Genomic DNA, 25,537 nt, shown 5'->3' on the forward strand with positions numbered 1-25,537 from the left:
TTCTGACACTCCAGAGAAAACAGCCCAAGTTTGTTCAACCTCTCCTTTTCGTTATACCCTCTAATCCAGGCAGCATCGTGGTAAACCTCATCTTCACCCTTTCCAAAGCCTCCATATCCTTCCTGCAATGGGGCAAACAGAACGGCACACAATCCTCCAAGTGCAGCCTAACTAAAGTTTTATATCTTCGTCATCTCCTCAAAAAACTCAATCAAGTTTGTGACAGCTCTGTGCTGACTATTGTACCAGATTAAACTGCCTGCACATTGTCTAAATACCTCCATTCTCTGCCTGTCCATGTGCCTGTTCTGTCAAAATGCCGCTTAAATGTTGTTCTTGTATCTGCTTCCACCACTTTCCATGGCAGTGCGTTCCAGGTACCTACCACTTTCCATGTAAAGAAACTTGCCTTGTAAACCTCCTTTAATGTTTCCCCCTCTCAACTTAAATCTATGCAATCTTTTATTTGACATTTCCACCTTGGAAAAAAGATTCTATCTAGCCTAGCTAGGTTAAGACAGATCAGGTAATAAGGAGCATGAGACTGACTATTTGGGGAGATATTTTAAAGAAATGGGGTGAGAAAGGGCTGAAGCATGATATAGGCAATCCCTGTGTTCCAGAGGGGTTGTGTTCCTGGAAAAACGTCTGTACTGCTATTTTCCGTAACATGAAGCCACATCATCTGCGCGTTCACCAAGAAATACAAGCTAAAAATAAAATACAGATTGACACAGATTTCACGAGAGCGAGTTTTATTCTGTATCTCAGATTTTTGGGACTGATTTGTGAATTCTATCAGGGCAAGTTTCTGTAACTCAAGTGACTGTGAGACGGGAGCTGCCTGTAATGGGAGACAATGAGAAAGCAGTTTACCTGAAGTTGGAAAATTTAATGTTCGTTACATCAGGTTGCAAGATGTTGTTGATAAGATGTTGTTCTTCCATCTTAAGTTACACCTCACTCAGTCAGTGGAGGAAGCTGCAGACAGACAGGTCGGAATGAGAGTGGAGGCACGAGTCTGCATGCTGGAATCTGGAGCAACACACAAAACGCTGGAGGAATTCAACAGGTCAGGCAGCATCTATTGATGGGAAATAGACAGGCAACATTTTAGATTGAGACCCTTTATCTGGTCTGAATCTAGATTAAGGGTCTCTACCCAAAAAGTCAACTGTCCATTTCCATCCATAGATGCAGTGAGACCTGCTGAGTTCCTCCAGTGTTTTGTGTGGGGAATGAGAGTGGGATTGATTTATATTGGTGCAGGATGAAACATGTGTGTCCAATAATTGTGGGCATTGGGTATGTGTCTGACTCGAGGAAGTTATTTGTCAGATGCGCTAACCCAATGCTACCAGAAATGCTCGCTCCAATTTCATTCTTGCTGCAACAGCCCCAGAAATGATCGCTTGCTCCAGGTGACCCAATTTTAGTTGCAGACAACAGTAGGACCATGGAAGATGGTGCCAAATGAACATCCCACACCTAGAGCGTGTGATGATCACTTACCATCTGGTAATGTGAGGCTGAATTTCAACAACAGCTTGATTCTGTAAGATCATTCTTCCAGAGTGTGAACCCACAGGAAGCATTGGGCCCAGATGATGACCCTGGCCGTGTTCTTAGATCCTGCACAGATCAGCTGGCGGGAGTATTTGTAGATAATTTGAAGTTCTCCCTGCTTCAATCTGAGGTCCCACCTGCTTTAAGAAGACCACTATCATTCCAGTACCTCAGAAAACGTAGGTAACGTGCCTTAATGACTACTGCCCAGTGGCTTTAACATCCACCATCATGAAGTGCTTCAGAGGCTGGTTATGACACGGATTAACTCCAGCCTCCCAGAAAACCTTGACCCACTGGAATTCACCTATTGCCGAAACAGATCTACAGAGGACGCCATCTCCCTGGCCCTACACTGTTCTCTGGAGCATCTGTACAGTAAAGTCACCCAAGTTAGAATATTATTTATTGACTACAGTTCCACCTTCGATACTATAAGCAAACTCATCACCAAACTCCGAGAGGTGGGACTCAAAACCTCCCTCTGCCACTAGATCCTCGACTTTATGAGTTTTGGAGCCATTAGGCGGGATCTTGCAGTGGTTGATTGGGCGAGATTGTTTTCTGTGAAAGGAGCATCTGCCAAGTAGGAGGCCTTTAAAAGTGTGATGTCAAGAGTTCAGGGCCTGCGTGTTCCTGTTAGGGTGAAGGGCAAGGCTGGCAGGTTTCAGGAACCCAATTGACAAGAGATATTGAGGTTCTGGTTAAGCAAAAGAGGGAGACGTACATTGTACATAAGCAGTTGGGAACTAGTGAATCTCTTGATGACCACTAGGAGTGCACTTAAGAGAGAATTTAGGAAGGAAATAAGAGGATATGAGAGGGATCTGGCAGGCAAGGTGAGGCAAAATCCCAAGAGATTCAATAGATATATGAAGAGTAAAAGGGTGGCTAGGGAGAGAATAAGTCTTCTTAAAGATCAGCATGGCCAGCTGTGTGTGGTACCAAGGGAAATGGAGGAGACCTTTAATGAACTTTCTCTTCAGTTTTTACCGTGGAGAAAACAATGGAAGCTAAAGAAATGGGGAAATGAGTGGTTGGTTTTGGACCACATACAAATTCGCAGGGAGGAGGTGTTGGAGGCCTTAAAGTGCATTAAGGTGGATAAATCCCCAGGGCCTGACCTGGCACATTCTCAGACCTTGTGGGAAGCTAGAGAAGAAATTGCAGAAGCCCAGGTGAGGTTCTGGAGAATTGGAAAGTGGCTAATGTGGTACCATTGTTTAAAAAGGGTAGCAAAAACAAGCCAGGAAACTACAGGCCAGTGAGTCTGACATCAGTGGTGGGTAAATTGCTGGAGGAGATTCTGGGGGACAGGATCTACCAATATTTGGAGAGAGAGGGTCTGATTCAGGACAGTCAGCATGTCTTTGTGCATGGGAAGTCATGTGTGACAAATCTCTCAGAGTTCTTCGAGGGGATAACCAAAAGGGTAGATGAGAGGGTAGGGCAGTGGATGTTGTCTATATGGAGTTTAGCAAGGCCCCTGACAAGGTCCCTCATGGCAGGCTAGTGTGAGATTGGATGGGATCCAGGGGGAGATAGTGGATTGGATTCATATTTGGCTCAGTGGTAGGAAGCAGAGTGTGATGGTCAAGGGTTGTTTCTCAGACTGGAGGCCTGTGTCTAGTGGTGTGCCACAGGGCTTGGTGCTGGGACCTTTGTTGTTTGTAATTTATATAAACAATTTGGAAGTTTGCAGATGATACTAAAATAGAACCATAGAACCAAGGAACCATACAGCACAAAACAGGCCCTTCGGCCCACCATGTCGTGCCGTCCATCAGACCACCCTCACACTACCTAACCCCTTCCTCCCGCATATCCCTCTATCTCACGTTCCTCCATATGCCTATCCAACAAGCTCTTGAACCTGTTCAATGTATCTGCCTCCACCACCACCCCAGGCAGTGCATTCCATGCACCAACCACTCTTTGGGTGAAAAACCTCCCTCTGACATCTCCCCTGAACCTCCCACCCATAACCTTAAAGCCATGACCTCTCGTCTTGAGCATTGGTGCCCTGGGAAGGAGGCGCTGACTGTCTACTCTATCTATTCCTCTCAATATTTTATATACCTCTATCATGTCTCCTCTCATCCTCCTCCTTTCCAGTGAATAAAGCCCTAGCACCTTAAGCCTCTCCTCATATTCAATACCCTCCAATCCAGGCAGCATCCTGGTAAATCTCCTCTGCACCCTCTCCAATGCCTCCACATCCTTCCTATAATGAGGCGACCAGCACTGAACACAGTACTCTAAATGTGGCCTAACTAGAGTTTTGTAAAGCTGCATCATAACCTCGCGGCTCTTAAACTCAATCCCACGACTTATGAAAGCCAACATCCCATTGGCCTTCTTAACTGCTCCTTCCACCTGTGAGGCAACTTTCAACGAATAGGTGGTGTCGTAGATAGTATAGAAGGTTATGAAAAATTACAGAGGGATCTTGATCAGCTGGGTATGTGGGCTGAGGATTGGCAAGTGGCTTTCAATCCAGATAAATGTGAGGTATTGCATTTTGGGAGATCAAACGAGGGTAGGACTTAATCAGATAATGGTAGGACCCTGGAGATTCTTATGGAACAGAGGGAACGAGGAGTGTAAGTACATAGTTTGCTGAAAGCAGCATCACAGGTAGATAGGGAGGTGAAAAAGGTGTTTGGCATGCTGGCCTTCAGCAGTCAAGACACTGAGTATTGGAGTTGGGAAGTTATGTTGCTGTTATATAAGACATTAGTGAGGCCTCACTTGCAGTACTGTATACCGTTTTGGTCACCCTGTTATAGGAAAGATGCTATTAAAATAGAAGGAGTGCATAAAAGACTTATGAGGATGTTGTCTGGAATTGGAGGCCTGATTTACAATGAGAGGTTGCATAGACTAGGACTTTGTTCCCTGGGATGTAGGAGATTGAGGTGTTACCTGATAGAGGTATATGAGATCATAAGGGGCATAAGTAGGGTGAAAGCACAGATTTTTTTCCCCCAGGGAGGGGATGCTAAAACCAAGAGGGCATTGATTTAAGATCAGAGGTGAGAGATTTAAGAGGGACATCAGGGACAGCTTCTTCATGCAAAGGGTTGTGTATATTTGGAATGAGCTGCCAGAAATAGTGGTTGAGGCAGGCACAGGCAACATTTAAAAGCCATCTAGATGAGTTCATGGATAGGAGAGGTTTAGAGGCCTTTGGGCCAAACGTGAGCAGATGAGACTAGCTCGTTTGGGCAACATAGTCAGCATGGATGAGTTGGGCCGAAGGGCCTGTTTCCATTCTGTATGACACCATGATTCTGTGACTCAATGTTGTTCTTCTAGTCTAAGTTATGCCTCACTCAGGCCGTGGAGGAAACTGCAGACAGGCAGGTCAGAATGAGAGTGGAGACACAAGACACTGCAGATGCTGGAATCTGGAGCAACACACAAAACACTGGAGGAACTCAGCGGGTCAGGCAGCATCTGTAGAGGGAAATGGACAGTCGATGTTTTGGGTCAAGACGCTTCATCAGGACCCAGGTCCTGCTGAATTCTTCCAGCATTTTGTGTGTTGCAGAATGAGAGTGGGGTTGATTTATATTGGTGCAGGATTAAAGGTTTGTTGTTGATGATTGGGGACATTGGGTATGTGTCTGACTTTGGGAAGTTGTCGGATGCATCAACCCGGACTGCTACTGGAAACGTTCATTCCAATTTTACTCTTGCTGCAACAGCCTCAGAAATGATCGCTAGCTCCAGGTGATCAAATTTTAGTGGCAGACAGCAGTAGGACCATGGAAAATGGGGTCGAATGAACATCCCACACCCAGAATGTACGATGATCACTTACCCGGCCATTAATGTGGGGATGAATTTCAACAACATCTTGATTCCAACAGAATGATTGCAATTTCGTGATTTACATCTAAAAGCATTAAGGTTCAGTTGTACCCAGCACAGTCTGATCCATTAAACAGGGCTGTGCTTAACCTTACATCCTTGTTTGTGCTTTTTGTTGATAAACAGGAGAATCGCACTCTGAGGCTCCGACAAGCATCCGAGATATTCTTGCTGCAGGTTGTGGAGACAGGATCACAAGTTGGAATCGTCACTTTTAGCTCCAATGCAGAGATTAAAACACAATTAAAAAAGATTGATGATACCCACATGAGGAAGGAACTTGTCCAGCTGCTACCAATGTCAGCAAATGGGGGAACAAACATCTGTGCAGGGGTCCAGTCTGGCTTTGAGGTAGGTCTGGAAAGCTTCATTAATACATTACTTTCAGGGATTACATTTAACCCACCTTGTTGATAACTCATTGCCCTGCAGGTACTTCGTGGTGATGACGGAGCTACGAGTGGCGACGAAATTGTTTTGCTGACAGATGGGGAGGACAAGAAGATTAGTGATTGCTTCACAGAGGTGGAACACAGTGGAGCCAAGATCCACACTATCGCATTAGGGCCAACTGCAGCCAAAGAACTAGAGCAGCTCTCAGTGAAGACAGGTAACCAGCATCAAATAAATTGGTTTATTATTGTCACGTGTACTGAGGTACAGTGAAAAGCTTTGTTTTGCATGCCATCCATACAAATCATTTCATCACATCAGTACATCGAGGTATTACAAAGAAAAACAATAACCGAATGCAGATTACAGTGTTACAGTTACAGAGAAAGTGCAGGCAGGCAGACAGTAACATGCAAGGCCATGATGAGATAGATTGTGAGGTCAAGAGTTCATCTTATCGTACTAGGGACCGTTCAATAGTCTTATAACAGCAGGATAAGAAGCTGTCCTTGAACCTGGAGGTATGTGCTTTCAGGCTTTAGTATCTTCTGCCGAATGGGAGGGGGGAGAAGAGAGAATGTCCGGGGTGGATGGGGTCTTTGATTATGTTGGTGGCTTTACTGAGGCAGTGCCATGCCCTGGGAGACTAGTGTGAGAATACTTTTTGGCACTGGAGAGGGTGCAGAGGCGATTTACCAGGATGTTGCTTAGGATGGAGTGCTTCAGCTATGAAGAGAGACTGTGTTTGATATCCTTGGAGCAGAGGGGTGACCTGATAGAGCTTGACAAAATTAAGAGGGGCATAGGGTAGACAGTAGGAAACTATTCCCCACCACAGAGGTATCTATAACCAGAGGGCATAGGCCTATGGTAAGGGGGAAGATGTTGAGCGGGGATCTGAAGAGGAAATTTTTTCAGCCAGTGGGTGGTTGGAATCTAGAATGCACTGCCTGAGGGGATGGTGGAGGCAAAGACTCCCACAACACTTGAATCGCCAGGTATAGAGGGCTACAGATCAAGTGCTGGTAAATGGAATTCCTGTGGATGAGTATTTAATGGTCAGTACGGACATGATGGGCTGAAGAGACTGTTCCTGTGTTATATAACTCTATGATTCTTATGTTGTTTCAAGTTCTCTGGTCCTTTTGTAATACACACATTACCACATATAAGGTCAGTTGGCCTGGATATTAACTCAGATTGTGAATAGATGATTGCATGCTGATTCTTGAGTCAAATATCAACAGGATGTTGGCAGGTTGTTGTTCTCAGAATTTGGAACATAAGAACATTAGAAAATAGGAGCAGGAATTGGCTGCTCATTCCTTGAAGTCTGTCCCGCCATTCAAAATGATCATGGCTGAGTTGCCCCAGGTTCAACTCCTCTTCCCATAGCCCTCAAGTCCCTGATCTTTCAAAAATGTATCTACTTCCTCTTTAAATCCCTCCAATGTTCAAGCTTCCACAACACCCCGGGGTAGAGAATTCCAGAGATTCACCACCATCTGTGAGGAGATGTCCCAATGCACCTGTGTTTTAAGTGAATGCCCCCTAATCTTGTTTCTATTGATGCAATTTCCTTAGCTGCTTCTGATAGGACAACTCTCCCATCCTACAAATTATGTCCCCTTGTTCGAGATTCTCGTCTAGTGGAAATATCTTGGCATCTACCTTGTCGTACTCCCTCAGGATCTTATGTATTTCAATAAGATTACTTCTCATTCTTCTAAACTCCAAAGATTATCGATGCAATTTCTTTAGCTGCTTCTGATAGGACAATCCTCTCATCCTACGAATTAACCTAGTCAATCTTTTTTGGACTGCCTCCAATGCCACTATATCCTTTTTTAAATAAAAAGACCAGAACTGTGTATAGATGTGGCCTCACCAGTACCCTGTACACGCTGTAACAGTACTTCCCTATTTATAAACTCCAAACCTCTTGCAATAAAGGCCAATGTGCCATTTGCCTTTCTAAATATTTTCTGCACCAGCCTGCTGACTTCTTGTGATTCGTACACAAAAACACCCAGATCCCGCTGTACTTATCTCATCTGCAATCTATCTCCATTTAGATAATAGTCTGCCTTTAGATTCCACTCACCAAAGCGCACGACCTATATTTTCCTATATTGAACTCCATTTGCCAAGTTTTTGCCCACTCACTCAATATTCTGTCACAGAGTCCAAAGCTCCCCATTGCAATGTGCCCTTCCCTCCATTTTCATGTCACTGACTAACTTGGATACTTTATACTCTGCCCCCTCCTCCAGGTCATGAACCTAAATCAAAATAATTGAAGGCCACCAACTGATCCTTGGCACACTGCCTAGTTACATCCCTCCAGCCTGAAAAAGGCCCATTTATTCCACTTATGTCTTCTATGCAATAACTAATCTTCAGTCCATGCAAGCACACTACCCCTTAAACTCTTGTTTGACCCACAGAAGGGTTTTGAAGAGAATGATAGACATCATCACCACCAGTGTTGAAATCAATCTATTTTGCAGTTTTATTTCAACTTTTTCAGTGGGCTGCAGTGGTCACATTACAGGAATTTGTGAGGTCTGTTTTTTAAGTTAGTTTTGAATTGGCATTGACCATGGATAATATCTGAGTTAAGAATTATTTTCCTTTCCATTAATAGAAGGTCTACGGTTTGCAGCCACTGATAAAGTGGACACAAATGGACTAATTGATGCTTTCACTGGATTAGTATCAGGAAATGGTGACATCAGCCAACAGTCAATCCAGGTTTGATTACTTAGAGAACTATTTTCCAATTATTCTTATGTTATCAAGTGCTTTGAAATTAAAATATGTCTATTTCCTTGATCCAAGCTTGAAAGCTCAGGAAGGAGTGTCGATGGAGGCAGTTGGTTTAATGGTACAGTTGCTATCGATAAAACGGTTGGAAACAACACACATTTTGTGTTCACATGGGAGGACCGTATACCAGATGTGTTTGTACGTGACCCCATTGGGAAGATATACAGTAATAGTGACTTTGACATAGATGAGACTGTACACACAGTGCGGCTTGAGATTAACGGCACTGCACAGGTATGCTCCAATGCACCTGAAACATTACCTCTGTTTCTCTCTCCACACATGCTGAGGGACCTGCCTGGTTTCCCCAGTGTTTTACATTTTTTCTTTCTATTAACTTTACAATCAATTGCTTATTATTTGGACTCATTTCTTTAAGGTGTATTGACTGTCTGCAGTCTGTCTACTGCCATTCACCCTCTATTATGACAGGTCCCTATTCAACACAGCAAGCTGCCTGTTATTGACCTGTTCTGTAAATGGGATGAAGCAAATGGTTTGTCTTCCTGCCTATTGCAGCACTGTGAGAGTTAACAGTTGTTCTTTGGGAGAATGCTCTGAGGGAGGTACAAGGAAGCAATCTGAATGACAGCCATGGGACTTCAATCATTCAAAGTCCCGCAGTTAAATACCATTAACGGAAGGATGTGGAGGCTTTGGAGAGGGTACAGAAAAGGTTTACCAGGATGCTGTCTGGATTAGAGGTCATGTGCTATAAGGAGAGGTTGGACAAACTTGGGTTGTTTTCTCTGGAGCAGTGGAGGCTGAGGTGAGACCTGATAGAGGTTTATAAGATTATGAGAGACACAGATAGAGTGGACAGCCGTTACCTTTCTCCCAGGGGTGAAATGTCTAATACTCGAGAGCATGCATTTAAGGTGAGGGGGGGTAAGTTCAAAGGAGATGTGCAGCGTAAGTTTTTTACACAGAGAGTGGTGGGTGCCTGGAATGTGCTGCCAGGGGTGGTGCTGGAGGCAAGTACAACAGAGGCATTTAAGAGGCTCTTAGATAGGCACATGAATGCGCAGAGAATGGAGGGATATGGATTTCATGAAGACAGAAGGGATTAATTTAGTTAGGCATTCAATTACTAGTTTAATTAGTTCGGCACAACATCGTGGGCTGAAGGGCCTATTCCTGCGCTGTACTGTTCTATGTTCTATGTTCCGTAGGCCGGTGAGCCTAACATCAGTCGTGGGAAAGTTACTGGAGGGGATTCTGAGAGACAGGATCTATCTGCATTTGGAAAGGAAAGGACTGATTAGGGATGGTCAGCGTGGCTTTGTACGTGGGAAATCATGTCTTAGGAATTTGATTGTTTTTTGAAGAGGTGACCAAGAGGATTGACGAGGGCAAGGTGGTAAAAATTGTCTACGTGGACTTTAGCAAGGCTTTTCACAAGTTCCCACATGATAGGCTGGTCCGGAACGATGACGTGGGATTCAGGGTGAGTTAGCCACTTGAATACAAAATTACCTTGATGGAAGGAGACAGAGGGTATTAGTGGAGGGTTGTTTTACAGATTGGAAGCCTGTAACCAGTGATGTGGCACAGGGATTGATGCTGGATCCACTGTTATTTGTCATATTTATTAACAATTTGGATGAGAATGCAGGTGGCATGGTTAGTAAATGATTACAAATTGTCCCTGAATCAAGAGAGCTTTGGACAATGTCATCAGGTCATCTGTGAAATTTGTCCCAACTTACTTCAAAGCAGTGAAATCAGAACAATTTGGCATCTTGTTCTTCCAGATAGTAAATGCCTTGGGATTGTGAGGTCCTGTTGAAGGAGCCTTGACAAGTTGTTGCATTTTGTAGATGGCACAGGCAGCAGTCAAAGTGTGCCTGTGGTGGAGGGAGTACATGTCTAGGGTGGCATTTTGGGCGTATTCTTTGTATGACATGGTGTTGAGCTTTTTGACTGGTGCTGCAGTCACTGTGGGAAGCAGAGTGCATATATTACCCATTTTTTAATCATTTACAAATGTCCACCTCTAAGTGTCAGTGCAAGAAACAAACTGCTGGAAGAACTCAGCGGGTCAAGCAGCATCTGTGGAGGCAAATCGATAGTCGATGTTTTGAGTTGAGACCCTGCATCAGGACTGGGAGTGTAGAGAGAAGATATCCAGTACATAGAAGTCAGAGGGAGGTGTGAGACAGAGGCTGGTAGGTGATAGGTGGAACCAGGTGAGGAGGAAGGGGCTGATGGGCAAATGGAGCCAAGTGGGGAAGGGCAGGAGGAAGGGTAGGGACTAGGTCTCCGTGCTCTTCCAATGTTCCAGCCTCTCACTGTTTGGACTTGCACTTCATGCACTTCAGCAACTCTACAAGGCTATTTCAATAGCATCTAATAAACCCACAACTTTCACCACTGAAGTCGGCAAAGGTATCAGATGCATGGAAATTCCTTCACCTTTAAGTTATCCTCTATTCAAGCTGGACATTTATTGCTGTTCCTCCTTCATCACAAGATCTTGGAGCTTCCTGTCTAGACTGAGACGAGGGAGCATCTTAACCACTCTGTGGTATTCAAGATAAAGGCTCACTTCCACTTTCTCAAGGGACCCTACACTAGATCATCATTCGTCCCATATCTCAAGCATTAATTATTTTAAATATCACTGAGAATTTAATCCTGCCTATGGTTATCATTGTCCTCGGAATAACCCTGAATATTTATGTCCCAGTCAGGAACTTGGACTTACAGTATCATGAATCCCGGAAATACACAGAAAGTAACAATTACAGTAACATCCCAAGCAGCGGATGAGAAAGTTCCCCCTGTCACAGTCAACGCAAAAATCACCAGGAAGGATTCCACTGGCCCAATGATTATTTATGTGGAAGTCTCCCAAGGATTTTTGCCAGTCTTATTTGCGAAAGTGACAATCATTGCTGAGCTTCCCAACGGTCAGACGGGTGAACATGAGCTTTTGGATAATGGTTCAGGTAAGTTACATAAAATTGTCTTTGAGAAATAAAATTGGAGCTTTTGTGAAATTACCAATGGTGCAGTGAATATACGTGAAAGTTTGGGGGAGATGCGTTGACGTGGAGTGAACTGGGTGGGTAAAGGAACATTTACCATTTGTTGCAGCCAGGAGAACTAGTTAACCCACAGGCAGCCTGAACAAATCGTAACCAGATTTCCTTGGGCTGTGGTACTGGCTGATCAGTTATTTGGCCTCGGGATGCCCCAGACTTACACTAACATGTGGTCAAATGTGAAGACCCAAGGTCAGATCCTCAGACTGTCCACCTCCTCGCTACACTCAGTAGTGAGTCTAGAGCTGGACTCAGTGGTGAGTTTACGATGAAGCAATGACTCACCGCACCGAGCGCCCAACCCAATGCCAGAGAGGACATTGAGAGAATGAGAACTCCATCTATTTGAATGGGGTCACAAATTCTCTGGAAAAATGTAAAGATAGGTAAGGACTAATTTTTTTACTTTGTTTTAATGTTATGATTACGTGCCAGTCAAAGGCTATCAGGACATAATGAGGGACAGGCCTCAGGCGGTCCCTGAAGCCAACCTGTTGTACAGTGCCTGCTCCATCCTGTAGGACAGCTGCCGGGATACAGCTTCCATATCCAGAGACAGTAAGTCTGGGTGCACAGCAAGTCTGGGCAAGGTGGCCAAGTCCAGAACAATCCTGCCCATTGGAGTGTGACATTCTAACAAAGTGACGACTGAAACAGGAAGAATATTTAATCTGTTGCAATAGATTGTCAACTGGGCTGTTTACAGTATTTAAGGAAGATGGGTGGAATTTATTTATTTAACACACAAAAGGACTTGACATCTCCAGTAATTCAGTGGATTCTTGTTGCAAATTTCTGATGACACTGGCAGGTACAGGAGAAGGCAATTCCCAGCAGGAAACAAAATGTACCTTTACATAACTCGATTGAAACATCCACAAAGGGAACAGGGCTACCTACATCTGTATCCAAATAGAAATGTGTCTGCCAACTGCTGGATGTGGGATCTCCTTGAGAGTCCAAGCCTGGATCTAAGATATGGAGTTGGAAGCACTGAAGTAGGGTGGGGTGTGGTGGGAGTTGGAGGACAGGCTGGTGGCTGCCATCAGGGTGGACAACATTTTCATTACATTTTTGTCTTTTCAGTGGGTGTGTTTTCAATAGAAACATTTCTATGGATTATGTTTGCCTGATTCAAAGGTTCAAAGCCTACTGGTGTTTGGAAGCTTTCTCATTAATCCATCCAAGGAGTTTAAGAAATGACTTCTAACCTTGTGTAGTAAATTAGTTATTGAACTTGGCCGATGATGATTATTCGAGGTAGCCGTGGGCCTTTATGCTGTAAACCCATGGTGTCAATGTTGGAGCCCTTTGTGACCCATTCAGATGTGACAGCTTCAGTGGACATGATGGAAAAGAGCAATTAACTAAAAAAAATACACATTGATGAACACTACCTTAAAAGTGTTGCTGCTCAATGCATCACACATTTGGCAGTCCACACAACAATGGAAATATTTAAAATTTGAAATTAGTTCTTGACCTGTTCATTTTACTGAGGACATCAGATTGGACCACCAGTGGGATGGGAGTAGGAACCTTCCATGTGCAGCATTTAACCTAAATGCAGTATTAGTGTTGCATTCTCTCCTCAGCCTACAACCACATGCTTTTACTTGCTTTTAGGTGCTGATAATATCAAGAATGATGGGGTTTACTCTAAGTATTTCCTGAACACTACTGAACATGGAAGATACAACTTCAAGGTGCGAGTAGAGGGAAAGGAAGGGTCCGCTAAGATGGCAAACGGAACAAATGGGAATGCCATGTACATACCAGGATACATAATAAATGGTAATAAATGTTTGGCAATGCAAAAGAAGACAATGCAGAGATGTCATTGCTGTGGTTTGTGAGGTATTGCAAGGATAGGTTTGCTTTAGGAACTGAGGCCATCTCTCCAGGTTCTTACCTGTGTTTGTCTAGTCACCAGTCAGGCACTTATCACCAGGAAAAACATAACCCCACACACCACCTGTACCATTGAAAGGGATTGGTTGCAGGTAAGTTGCTGCCTGTGTACAGAGTGTGGGCTGGTGTGGGTTTCTGACTGGTGTCTCCAGATTTAGTTACACATTGTGAAGTCTATATTATTCCCAGACATTGGTTACTACAGTAAAACTCTGAACATCCTTTATCTGGCTCACCAGGTGACACTTGTTGCAATCCCTACCCACTCGCTGGACCCGGGGTTCCATATTCCCCATTCATTCACTGGGGCCTCAGTTCCCACGTTCCCTGTGCACTCACCAGGTCCCTGGTTCCTGAACTCGTGTCAGGTCTCCAGTTCTTGTGCATCCCATCCACTCACCACGTCCCTCCCTTTAAATTCACCTGGTTCCATTGGCTGTTTTTCCTTGAAACTTACTTGGTTTCTCAGGCTCCCTTTAAAGTTACTGGAGCCTTGTTTGCCATGCATCCTTTAAACTTCCTAGGTTCACTGGAAAATATGGTATGTTACTGCATGACATCTAATAAAAATAGTGAAGTGTGTTCAAGAGTTCATAGAATAATATCTGATGGTCTTGAAAATTTGCTAGTCCAGCACCATCTAAATCCTGAGTGTGCTGGATTAACAAAGTGTCATTGAAATTGCCCCAGGACCGTCACGATGGGGAGAAAGTGGTGCACAGGGCAAGGAAACGTGCCAGAGGAGAGAGGAGGTTACTTAGGGACCAGTACCCCACATGCATTTCATTCAGGAATAATGAGGTAACTCCACTTCAGTAAAGAGATCCTGCCGCACTCTGGTGGAGAGCAGGGCCAGAACTGCATTGCCAGTGGCTGTTGTCATTGTATCTGGAATTTATTCTCCATCATTAACTGATCTCTGAACTAAATGGCTTCCTGCATCATTTCAGACAGAATTTGAGAGACAAACACAGTGCTGAGTCTGGAGTCACGTGTAGGCCAGACCACACAAGGATGGCAGATTTCCTCCCCTGAAGGACATTAATGAAGCACATAAGTTTTATGATCATCTACCAGCTTCATATTTACCATTAATGAGACTCATCTTTTATTCCAAATTTAAGTGTAATTAAATGCAATGGGATTTGTACATGTCTCCGGATCAATAGTCAAGGATGTCATACCCAGTAATCCCATCAGGCAGGTGGTACCTCTGACAGAACAGCATTCCGTCAGTTCTGCATTAAAGTGTCAACTTACATCCTTGTGCCCAAGCCTCTTGAGGTGGTTTATAACCTTGAGGCAAGATCAAGCCATAAATGGAGAATGGAATTATAAGACAACAGGGGGAAAGGAGAGGGCAGGAAAAGAAAATGAAACAAGTAGAAGAAATTCCGGGTAGGTCAAGAGAAGGAGAAAAGAACAGAATGCTGTAAGGACTCAGCAGTTCAAGCAACATCTGCAGAGAGAGATACTGTGCTAACATCCCTGGCTGATGATCAGAACACATTGCTTGCTCTTTTGAGTGTCTTCCAATGTTTTCTGCATCCAACATCCATCATACTTAGTTTTTGACAAAGGAAATCAGAGAGAAAATGTCAGAATAAAATATCATTGAGCCTGTATGTCTTCTATTCCTCAACAGCAAGAGGAACTCAGAGGGCTGTCAAAGTAATGAGCTTCAACTCTCCACCTCATCCACAACATCAGGAATACAAGTGGGACCTGGAGGGAATTCGTATTCAGCGATAGTTTGCTCTGTATGTTCTGGATAATAGAGATGTGTATCTTTCCTTCCACATAGGCATTATTCATACAAATCCGCCAAGGCCTCCAGTCAGTGATGAAGATTCTGTGGCTCAGATAGGAGATTTCAGCAGGGTCAAATCAGGAGGAGCGCTTTCAATTCCCCCAGGTACACCTGTTGTCAACTTTGCACCGTGCAGAGTCACAGACCTTCAAGCAACAATACTTAACGATGAAATTGAGCTGCAATGGACAGCGCCAGGAGCAGACTTGGATCAAGGGACAGGTAAACGTTCCTGCATTTAAATAGCTGGCAGAGAATTTCTCTTTCCAGCAGAATCCAGAGATCTTGGAGTCCAAGTCCATAGCTCCCTGAAAGTGGTCACACAAGTCTATAGGGTGATAAAGAAGGTGTATGGCATGTTTGTCAAGTCATTGAGTTCAAGAGTCAGGAAGTTATGTTGTAGCTTTATGTTGTAGCTTTGTAGCTGTTGTAGCTTGGGACACAGATGTTAGGCCACAATTCTGATCATCCCACTATAGGAAGGATGTGGACATCATGGAGAGGGTGCAGAAGAGGTTTACCAGGTATCTGCCTGGATTAGAGGACATGTGTTATAAGGAGAGGTTGGACAAACTTGTGTTGTTTTCTCTGGAGTGGAGGAGGCTGAGGGGAGACCTGATAGAAGTTTATAAGTTTATGAAGGGCGTAGGTGGAATAGACAGCCAGTAGCTTTGAAATGTCTAATAATAGATGGCATGCATGTGAGGTGAGAGGGGCAAGTTCAAAGGAGATGTGCAGGGCAAGCTTTTTTTAACATAGTTGTGGGTGCCTGGAATGCCCTGCCAGGGATGCTGGTGGTGGCAGATATGAAAGAGGCATTTAGTAGGCTCTTAAATAGGTTCATGAATGACCAGAGAATGTAGGGATATGGACTTGTGTCGGTGGAAGCTGAGGGGAGACCTGACAGGAGTTTATAAAATTGTGAGAGGCATTTATGATAGTGAAGGTTATTGTAGATTACAGTGGGGTCTTGATCTATTAGGGAAGTGGGCTGAGGAGTCGCAAATGAATTTCAATACAGTTAAGAGTGAGGTGAAGCATTTTGGAAAGTCAAACCAGTGTAGAACTTGTACTATGAATGATAGGGCTTGTGCTGGAGGCAGATACAATAGAGGTATTTAAGAGGCTCTTAGATAGGCACATTAATATGCAGAGAATGGAGGGATATGGACATTGTGCAGGCAGAAGGGATTAGGTGTCATGAGTTTAATTAGTTCAGCACAACATCATGGGCTGAAGGGCCTGTTCCTCTGCTGTACTGTTCTGTGTTCTGTGTTATGTGATCAAATAATTGGGGAAATCTGCTGACCAGCTGATGTATGACACAATGAAAGCACTTTTCCTAGGAAGAAAGAACAGGGAAAGGTGAAGGCCATGGCAGGCCTCGGTGAATTATTTGTAGATTCAGAGTTACACAACATTCAACAATTCCACCCACTGAGTCCATGTCAATTTGTTCATTCTCATCCCATTTTATTCTTCCCACATTCCAATTCAGTTCAACCACCTATCTACACATTAGGCGCAATTTACAGTGACCAATAAATCCCAATTTGCATGCTCTTGGCACATGACAGGAAACAGGAGTAACTAGGAAGACCCACGCAGTCACAGGGAGAATTTGCAAACCCTACACAGATGGCACTGGAAGTCAGGATTGATCTTGGGTCACTGGAGCTGTGAAGCAGCAGCTCTACATGTGTCCATTTATAGTGCAGAGAAAGGGTTGAGAGTGTCCCAGGTAGAACAAATCTTTCTGAAGTGAGGTCAGCAAAGAATCTTTGAGAAACATTGGTTTATGATCTATAATGTGAGCAACATGTCTGCTATATTGGAGTGAAATCAATTATCAGTTTTGATTGTGCAAGGATAAATATTGGTCAGGACATCCAGGGAATTCCAATGTTCTTTGACAAATTTTTTGTAATTTTTTTTAAGTCTCATTTGAAAAATAAGTTTGATTGACATCGTAGCACTCAAAATATCAGCCCAGGCCAGAAGCCAGTTCTGTGGTGAGGTGAGGAGGATCTCACAACTTCCTATTTTAGTCAGTAAGTCAGGCTTCCTTTCAAAACAGCCGGCACCACAAAATACTGTCCTCCAAAGTCCTCAGCTCAGGCTGCAAGATGTCAATTCAGATTACTTTTATTATTAGGCCATCATGAATATTAACTCATGACCAAGAGGTCAGAAACTGAATTAGAATCAGTTGTGTTAATCTGATTGACAATGTAGTGACCCAAAATATCAGCCGAGGGCAGAAGCCGGACCTGTGATGAGGTGGGGAGGATCCATATAAAAGGGCAGTAAATGAAGTCTTGAACAGAAGCTCTGACTAGGAATTTTTAGTAACTAACAAAGGGAAAACAGAATTCCTTATTCTGTGATCAAATATCTTCATTTGAGATTGATAGATTACAGAAATCTTTATACAACAGCTGACTTTGTGAAACATCCCTTTCTCTCCACCCTGGAAGCTGAATCTTGCATGGTTCGAAACATAGAATAGTATAGAACTTGAAGGCCATTCAGCCCATGATGTTGTGCTGATCTTGATGCCAATTTATACTAAATGTCCTCTTCCCATGTATCATCCATATCCTTCCATTCCCTTCATATTCATGTGTCTATCTAAAAGCCTATTAAACTCCATCAAAATACTTGCTTCCACTACTACCCCAGTAACCCATTCCAGGCACCTATTACTCTGTAAAAAAAAAAGTGCCCCTTATGTCACCTTTATATTTTTTCCCCCCCACCCTCCAACTTAAAAGCATGTCCTCTGGTGTTTGACATTTCAACCTTAGGGAAAAGATTCTGACTGTCTACCCTATCTATGCTTTTCATAATTTTAAAAACCTCTATCAGGTCTCAGCTCAGCCTCCAATGCTCTAGAGAGAACAACCCAAGTTTGTCCAACTTTCCCTTATAGCTCATACTCTCTAATCCAGGCAGCACCTTGGTAAACCTCTTCTGCATCCTTTCCTTCCTATAGTGGGGCAACCAGAACTGCACACAATACTCCAAGTGCGGTCTGAATAAAGTTTTATATAGCTGCAGTGACTTCCTTATTTTTTGACTCAACACCCCTACCAATTAAGGCTGGCACGCCGTATGCCTTCTGACCACCTTATCCACTTGTATAGCCACTTTTAGGAACTATCTACTTGGACCCCAAGATCCGTCTGTACTTCAATGCTGTTATGGGGCCTACCATTAATTGTATACTTTCTCCCAAAGTGCAACACCTCACACTTGCCTGGATTGAACTCCATCTGCCACTTCTCCGCCCATATCTGTAACTGATCTATATCCCGCTGTATTCTTTGATAATCTTTTACTCTTCCCACAACTCCACCAATCTTGGTGTTATCCACAAACTTGCAAATCCACCCACTACATTTTCATTCAAATCATTGATATACATCACAAACAGAGGACTCAGCACCAATCCTTGACGAATACCACTGGTCACAGAACTCCAGCCAGAATAACAGACTTCCACCCTTACTGTCTTCTATGGGCAAGTCAGTTCCGAATCCAAACTTGCAATTCACCCTGGATCCCATGCATCTTTATCTTCTGAATCAACCTACCATGAGGGACCTTATCAAATGCCTCGCTAAAGTCCATATAGATAATGTTCACTGCCTTACCCTCATCAAGCACCTTTGTCACCTCCTCAGTCAAGTTTGTAAGGCATGAACTTGCCTTACACAATTTCATGCTGGCTGTCCCCAAGCAGGCCATGCCTTTCCAAGTGCACGCAAATCCTATCCCTCAGTATCCTCTCCAATAGATTCCCCACCACTGACATGAGGCTCACTGGCCTATCCCCATTTCCCTTCTTGAACAAAGACAACATTTGCTACTCTCCAGTCCTCGAGGACTTCATCTGTTGCAAGTGAGGACACAAAGATCTTTGTGAAAGCCACATCAGTCTCCTCACTTGCTTCTTAAGATAAGATATTTTTGTTAGTCACATGTACATCGAAACACACACTGAAATGCATCTTTTTTGAGTAGTGTTCTGGGGCAGCCTGCAAGTGTCACCACGCTTCCGGCGCCGACATAGCATGCCCACAACTTCCTAACCTGTACATCTTTGGAATGTGGGAGGAAACCAGAGCACCCAGAGGAAACCCACGCAGACACGGGGAGAACGTACAAACTCCTTACAGACAGTGGCTGGAATTGAACCCGGGTCACTGGCATCAGGCCCTGGGGAGTTATTCATCTTAATGACTTTCAGAGGGCCCAGCACTACTTCCTCCTTAATCTCAAAATGTCCCAGCACATTAGCATGCCTCACTCTGCTTTCACTATCCTCCAAATCCTTCTTTGTAAATACCGATGTAAAGTACTCATTTAGCACCTCAGCCACTTGCTGACTCCAAGCACAAATTCCCTCCTTTATTCTTGAGTTGACCCACCCTTTCCTTAGTCATCCTCTTTTTCTTAATGCAAGTATAAAATCTCTCAGGATTCCCCAACAAGCAGGATCAAGGAGAATCACGGCACTTTATATTTGCAGTAAGAAAAAGTGGATGACTTTTGGCCTTCCTAATCACCCGCTTGAGCATTTTCTTGTTATCGTTATATTTCACAAGGACCCAGTATGATTTTAGCTTCCTAAACCTTACATATACTTTTTTCTTTCCTGACTAAATTTAGGACCTCTCGGGTCACCCAAGATTTCCTTACGTTACCATCTTTGTCCTTACCAAGAGATCCCAATCCTGAACTCTGATCAGCTTGTCTTTAAACAACTCCCACACATCAGACGTGGGCTTGTCCAACAGCAGCTGCTCCCAATCAATGCCTCTTAGCTCCGCTCTTACCCTGTCATAATTTGCCCTCCCCCAATTTAAACCTTCCTGCAAGATCCAATTTTATCCTTACTCATAGCTATCTTAATACATGAGTTGTGATCACTTTTCCCAAAATGTTCACCCACTGTCAGGTCTGTCACCTGGCCTGGCTCATTTCCCAAAACTAGGTCCAGTACATTCTCTCCTCTAGTTAGACTTCCCACATACTGTTTCAAGAATCCCTCTTGGATGCACTGAAGAAATCCTGCCCCATCTAAGCTTCTTTAATTAAGGAAGTTCCAATCAATACTGGGGAAGTTAAAGCCCCCCACTATGACAACACTGTTGTTTCTGTACCTTTCCATAATCTGTCTACATATCTGTTCCTCCATCTCCCAGCGGCCATTGGAGGGCCTGTAGTATAATGCCATTAGCATAATTGCACCTTTTTTATTTTTGAGCTTCACCCAAATTGCCTCTGTGGATGAACCCTCCGGTATTTCCTGAGTACTGCTGTGACATTCTCCCTTATCAGTAATGCAATCCCTCCACCTCTTTTACCCCCTCTCTATCACATCTAAAACAATATAACCCAGGAATGTTGAGCTGCCAATCCTGTCCCTCATGCAACCAGGTCTCTGTAATGGCAACAACATTTAATTCCATGTACTGACCCGGACTCTAAGTTAATCCTCCATACCCATAATACTCCTAGCATTGAAATAAGCACATTTCAGTACATCAGTCCCACCATATTTATTAGCCTGTCCCTTGCTGTCCCTTCCTTTCAATCTTATTTGTCAAACCATATTTCTTGCCCTCAACCCTACCACCTGTTGTCCTGCTGCTGTTGTTCCCATCCCCCTATCACTCTAGTTTAAACCCTCCCGAGTAGCGCTAGTAAACCTCCTGGTGAGGATATTGGTTCCCCTCCAGTTCAGATGCAAACCATCTTGCTTGTGCAGGACCCACCTGCCCTGGAAGAGAGCCAATAATCCATAAATCTGAAGCCTTCCTTCATGCACCAACTCCTTCACCACTTATTGAACTGCATCTATTTCTCACCTCTCTGGCATGTGGCACAAGTAATAATCCTCAGATTGCAACCTTGGAAGTCATACTTTTTAACTTTCTACCTAGCTCCCTAAAATCACTTTGGAGGACCTCATCCCTGCTCCTGCCTATGTCATTGGTACGAATATAGACCACGACCTCTGGCTGTTCACTGTCCCCTCTCAGAATGTCCTGTACCCACTGCAAGACATCCTTGACCCTGGCACCAGGGAGGCAACACACCATCCTGGAGTCTCAATTGCAGCCACAGAAACAGGTATCTGCACCCCTTACTAACCACTATCGCCCTGCCTGATTTCACCCTTCTTTTCTTTGCCTCAGAGAGAGGCATGGTGCCACTGACCCAGCTACTGCTGCTGACATCTGAAAAGTCATTCTCCCCAACAGTATCCAATGGGGTATATCTGTTACTGAGGGAATGGCCCCAGGGGAACCTTGCACTGTCTGCCTACTCCCCTTAATTCTTCTGGTGGTCACTCATCTATCTGTAGCCTGCACCTGAGCTGTGACCACCTCACTAAAACTCTCATCTACGATGTCCTCAGCAACCCAGGTGATCCTGAGTACATCCAACTGCATCTCCAGTTCCTTGATCCCATTTGTCAGCTGGGTGTACTTCCCACAGACATAGTCATCAGGGAGACCATGAGGTTCCCTGACTCCCTACGTCTTGCAGGAGGAGCATTCCACTGTCCTGACTGCCATTTTGTCTACACAGAGTCAAAGATTAACAAGAAAATGAAAACCTTACCTGCTCCTCACCTGTGCCTCCTCACCAAAACCTCAGAAATCCAATTCCTGCACTGGCCCACTGTCAAAATGATCACTCCACTTTCCCTTACCTTCCTTTACTGGCTGAGTTGCCACACACTTAGCCAATCAGAAACAACTTCTAAAAAAAGCTTCTGGATCCTCCTCTCTGCTGCTGTGGCTGCTGCATCTGGAAAAATTGGACATTCTGGGAGTCACACTAATGATCATTCCAAATGGGGCACAACTTCCAGTGACTGAGCAGTTTGCCCTTCCACAACTGCAGTGTCTTTATGACTTACAGTTCTAACCTTCAACGTAAAACCCAGCAGCTGTAATTGCAGCTTCCTTTTTGATCTAAGACTAAGTTTCACTTTAACCCTTTCCTGCTGTCCTGAGCAAACAGTGCTTCATTTGTCCCCCCTCCGCCTGTAAGCTGTATAAGCTGTTTTAAAAAGAGTTTAATGTTACTGAAATCATAATTCTGAATTACATTCCCTGTGGTCAAATACAATTTCAGTGGTTATATTTATGTACAATCCAGAGGCACTTCAGTTGAGAAGACAGTTTAAAGGGTTTCACATATTAACCATGGGATACATTCCAGGCGGAGAAATAAGAGGTTTTAAAACTTCCCAGCACCTGATGTTCATGCACACAGCTTCAATATGGCAACTTTGTTTGGTTGCATATCTGTAGTGGTCTTTCCAAGGGCTTTTACCATCAGCTCCTGACTCAATACCTTTTGATTACTGGAGCCTATTTTATGACAGTATTGTGAGTATTGAAGCTCCACAGATGGTCAAAGGCCACAGGGAATGAGATACATGTCTCCCCCTTTCATCTTCACAGCTTTTATATTTCATGAAGCCTTCATTCTCTCTGATCCCACTGGGACACTACAGTTCCAGAAATTGAGGAGCACAAACTACCTTGTACTGTACCACCACCAGTACACCTTTACTCCCACACAATGGCCTAGTCATGTTAAGGTAGGTACAGATGGCCTCTCCTCCTGCTGGAAGTGTTACAGTCCAGGCACTCTCCATGTCATACAGCCTTTTTATTGGGATATCATCATGGAATATACTGAACTGGACTGGAACTAATTGAGCAGATGCATGTTCAAAATAAAAATCCATCACATTGTTCTGATTTGTAGCGACTTCATTCAAATGTAAAGTGTCCAAAGGTGTTTGCCAGGACTGAAATAGAACAAAATTTAATAGAGGCCTAAATCTCATTTCTCATGTTTCTGTATGACATTGAAGTAGGCCATTCAACCCATCCAGTCTATGGTGGCTCTCAGCAGTCCCATCATCCCATTCTCCCATTCATTTCCTGTCAGCTATTACCCCACCATCTCCCTCTGATTTCCCAGCCATCCATCTGTCCTGTGGTCAATACACAACAGCCAATTAACCTCCCAACTTGCAGCTTTGGGATGTGGGAGAAAACCAGAGCACTGGTGAGCAAGACAAGCAGCCAAAGGGAGCACATGCAAACTCCACACAGACAACGCCTCGGGTTAGGATTGAACCTGAATTACTGGAGCAGAGCTGGTGTTTTTATTGAGCAGTTCAGAAGCACATTTTTACTCCAACCTGCTATAATTTTAGTTATAATTGACATTAAAGTTCTTGTGAACTTACCTTCAGTTGTAAAATCTTTTCCTTTACTTCCATAATATAATGAAACATTACGAGCACTGTCACAAATATGAATTTCAAACAAAAATACATGCATTATAAAATTTCCATGGTTCTTTATAGAGAATATTATGCTGGTGTCTCTTTTTAATTTTTTTTTTGCATTTACAGTTAAATCCCTGGATTAGTCAGTCATATCCAACAGGTTAAAAAAAAAACAGGTAAAATATAAAAATAAATACTTCCTACACAGTGGAAGTTCCTAGAAGTTTCTATGAACACTAAAGTCGCAAGTGCAAGTAGAAACACCAAACTGCTATTGACAATGCTGAGATTTGGTTTACACATACTAGATAATGTTATGTACAATAGATATAATTCAGAATTCCACAGTAATCCCTGTTGCTGATCAGATCACATTGTTATAGTTCTGGCTATTTAACAATTTATCTTTCAATGCCATGGGCACTAGTTACATCAGGTTATTTTGACTCTGAGTTTTGGAAGTTGTGTGAAGTTGACAATTTCTGAGCTGGGGAAATGCAGTGAAATTAAAACACAAAGATTATGTCATGACATCCATCAGAAAGAACAAACTCAACACTGTGTCGATACTGAAGTTCTGTCAACCTTGGTCGAAAAGGTAGGTTCTAAGTAGGAGAGAGGTGAGAGGTAAAGAGGTTTTGCAACAGCAGACACAAGGATGCTGGCAATGCTGTCATTCTGTTCAATCTCCACTCAATCCATTCCCATCTATAAAAGCTGATATCCTGAGCTGGACAAACTACTGAAGATGTCTCAACTAGAATTTACCATAATTTAGCAAAACATCTTTCATTTTGAGCTCCAAACTCCTTTTTTATAAAGTCAAGTATCTGAATATTTTTTCAGCTGTATGTCAATGCAATCATTTATTTCCTTTCTTCATTAGCATCCTACTATGAGATGAGAATGAGTGACAAACTGCTGCAGCTACGGGACAGTTTCTCAGGAGCTGAACTGGTTAATTTGACAAACTTGAAACCACAACCGTTTGGTTCCAAGGAAACATTTACAATTGTCGCTGAAAATGCAGGGCTTCGAAACAGGATAATGCTCTACTTCGCTCTCCGTGCTTATGATGAAAAGAATCTGTCTTCTGAGATGTCCAACGTTGCCAGTATTTCTGTCTTTGTGCCTTTGCCTGAGAAACTGGAAGGCAGGAACAAATCAAAGAGTATTTGGATTGCAGTAGTAGTTGCAGTTATTGTATGTTTGATTGTTGGCATTTCTAATCATGTTGTGCGGAAGAAATGCAAAAGTAAGACATTGCCAGAAGCAAAGGCAGTATACAGACAGGTTGCACCTATTTAGATTATTAATCCAAGCACTTACTTTATTCTGATTTATTATTGCTGCTGGTGGTGTTGGAGACTAAAGGGATTCTCCGATATTTTTCTGAAACTTCTATAGTCCTTCCCAGACAATTGGAAGAACTCCCTTGGAAATTTAGCCCTAATTACTTGCGTATCCTCTTGGGGTAGGTCGGAAGATTGCATGGTTTTGACTGGTGACACCACAGTGATGACCCTGGACCAATTCTGGGGGTTCAAACACTGTCTCTCTCTAATCTTTGTCTAAATTTACTGCTTTTTGGAGGATGTGGTTCTTACTGGGGTGGAATTTGTATCATTGAATAATTTTAATGTAGCTCTGTACCAATAAACAACAATATTTTCTGAAATGGTAGCATTATTGTTCATTTTCTGATACCACCATATAGGAGTTCATAATGAGGGTCCTTGGAACTTGGTTATTTTTGCTTAGAGAGGATCTTCCCCA

The 25,537-nt window shown here is 43.5% G+C and overlaps 1 protein-coding gene across 1 annotated transcript in view; it reads left to right on the forward strand.

Annotated features, from left to right (window-relative positions):
• The window catches only part of LOC127567729 (calcium-activated chloride channel regulator 1-like), a 76,643-nt gene extending 51,307 nt beyond the window's left edge, over positions 1-25,336 (forward strand). Inside the window, exons 8-15 of the mRNA XM_052010707.1 lie at positions 5,569-5,793; positions 5,875-6,052; positions 8,483-8,589; positions 8,677-8,898; positions 11,354-11,615; positions 13,338-13,505; positions 15,427-15,654; positions 24,648-25,336. Coding sequence (XP_051866667.1) covers positions 5,569-5,793; positions 5,875-6,052; positions 8,483-8,589; positions 8,677-8,898; positions 11,354-11,615; positions 13,338-13,505; positions 15,427-15,654; positions 24,648-25,069 — 1,812 coding nt within the window. The 3' untranslated portion in view covers positions 25,070-25,336. The remainder of the gene's footprint in view (positions 1-5,568; positions 5,794-5,874; positions 6,053-8,482; positions 8,590-8,676; positions 8,899-11,353; positions 11,616-13,337; positions 13,506-15,426; positions 15,655-24,647) is intronic.
• The last annotated feature ends 201 nt before the right edge of the window (positions 25,337-25,537 follow it).

This window comes from Pristis pectinata, chromosome 3 (genome assembly GCF_009764475.1).
Source record: "Pristis pectinata isolate sPriPec2 chromosome 3, sPriPec2.1.pri, whole genome shotgun sequence".
Classification (NCBI taxonomy): domain Eukaryota; kingdom Metazoa; phylum Chordata; class Chondrichthyes; order Rhinopristiformes; family Pristidae; genus Pristis; species Pristis pectinata.